The following is a 2,027-nucleotide window of genomic DNA, read 5'->3' on the forward strand; positions in this document are numbered from 1 at the left end:
AGTGACCACTACATCACTGGGTGAAACAGTCCTTACCTGGAGGTTTAGCGACTCCACTACATCACTGGATGAAACAGTCCTTATCTGGAGGTTTAGCGACTCCACTACATCACTGGGTGAAACAGTCCTTATCTGGAGGTTTAGCGACTCCACTACATCACTGGGTGAAACAGTCCTTATCTGGAGGTTTAGCGACTCCACTACGTCACTGGGTGAAACAGTCCTTATCTGGGAGGTTTAGCGACTCCACTACATCACTGGATGAAAGTCTATCTCCTGTACTACTTCTGGACTTCAATATGCTGCAGCATCTAGAATGTTGATAACAATGGAAAGGACACGACAGGTGCAACCCCATACTTGTCTCTCACACTCATTTTGACAAACATTATTCAAATGTAAAAAAATGTGACCTAAACTATAGAGTGCCAAAATGAACACTGGCTGAAGGTATGTACAGACTATACCGGAACTGGGAACCTAGGGCTCATATTTCCTACATTACTTTATAGGGTGTTCACCAGTAAAATGATTCATTCAAGGTTTATACAAACTTCCATCCAATAGAGATTTGCGTCAGGAAAACAATAAATAGCCTAAACCCCATGTCTCTACCATTGTATGGTTCAAAAGTTAGACGATTTACTCAGAATTTTGCATGTTCAGAGTGAGTGGAATGACGTAACTGCTCCATACAACTCTGCGGCGCTGCTCCACGGCAGAACAGCGGCAACTTTACAACATTAACTGACAAGCTAACTAGTGGCTGCAGGTCAGGTTCGTGAGTGAAAACATGGGTTAAATATGCGGAATACAAAACAAAAATGGGGGCAAAATATTTCTCTCTCTCGAAGCTAACAGACAATTTCAATATCCTCCCTCCTGAAGACAACCTGTTCCTGTTTTCATGGAGTATTTCCCTTAAAAAAACTCACCATAGAAACTAGCAACGGGTCACAGCATATTAACGTTCTTCTTTAATCAACACTGGCACATACATACATGAAGGTTATAATATTGCTGATAACTATTTAATGATTCCTTATGCGATTTATAATGATAGGGCATAGAAACCTACATTTTGACATTTCATTTCGTAGCACCCCCTTGACTTACCTCATTTTTATTAACATTCTAGAGCAGTAAGCCTTATACTTTGTTTATATTAGACAAATGAAATGACCATATAAAATCGTTGTGCCATGGTCCTTTCCATAGACTTCTACAAGACACTGGCAGGGAACAGTTGGATACCATGACCTCTAAATATCTAGATGCCAGTCACAAACTTTCAATCAGTCAAATAAATACCAAAATGAAACCGCATTGTTTAGCTTATAAAACAGCTCAGACTGATGTCTAGGGTTGCAAAATTCTGGGAACTTTCCCAACATTTTTCCTGCAATTCCAGTTGGAGGATTCCCATATTTCCTACTTATTCTCTCCTGATTCCAGGAATCTTCTAACCAAACACTTTTGGGAAGCTTACCGGAATTTTGCAACCCTCATGTCCATAGATAGTCCCATTAAAATACTGTCTGCATTTACAATGAAAAGTCATTCTGTCAAAAACATCACTCATTCCAAGGTTACTTAACATGATTTCGTATGGGGAAAACATCCATATTATAAACATGCATTGACACCATGATCATTGTGTGTGGAGAGAAGAAGCTTTTTTGAGTGACAGAAAAGTATGAAAATGTTCCAGTCAGTCATCATTATATGGGGCCTTTATAAAGAGATCTCAAGGGTTGGGAAACTAGCTCAGTTTCAGTCTCTGACCAATCAACCCCCTTAACCATTCTCCATAAGTGGCTAGCAGTTACTTTGGAACTGGGTGTCTCACTGCAGTCTCTTGCCCAATCCCAAATCAACCCTACCCCCCCACAATGCACTTTTGGAGACCCATCCAATCTTCTCAGATCTGGCTTCCCGCTGCCTCTTCCAGGGCAGAGGGGTGGAGTTGGGGGCTGCCTGTTGTGGTGAAGGGGGTGGCGGCGACGCAGCTGTTGATGTGCTGCAGG

At 41.6% G+C, this 2,027-nt stretch overlaps 1 protein-coding gene across 3 annotated transcripts in view; it reads right to left on the reverse strand.

Moving 5' to 3' along the window:
- Positions 1–948: 948 nt before the first annotated feature.
- The window catches only part of miga1 (mitoguardin 1), a 79,036-nt gene continuing 77,957 nt past the window's right edge, over positions 949–2,027 (reverse strand). For all 3 annotated transcript variants that reach the window (XM_082961043.1, XM_082961041.1, XM_082961042.1), the window contains exon 16: positions 949–2,027. This exon is cut by the window's right edge and continues 146 nt beyond it. In XM_082961043.1, the coding sequence (XP_082817169.1) occupies positions 1,922–2,027 (106 nt within the window). In that variant the 3' untranslated portion in view covers positions 949–1,921.

The sequence above is a fragment of the Salmo salar genome, chromosome 14 (assembly GCF_965601325.2).
Source record: "Salmo salar chromosome 14, fSalSal1, whole genome shotgun sequence".
Classification (NCBI taxonomy): Eukaryota; Metazoa; Chordata; class Actinopteri; order Salmoniformes; family Salmonidae; genus Salmo; species Salmo salar.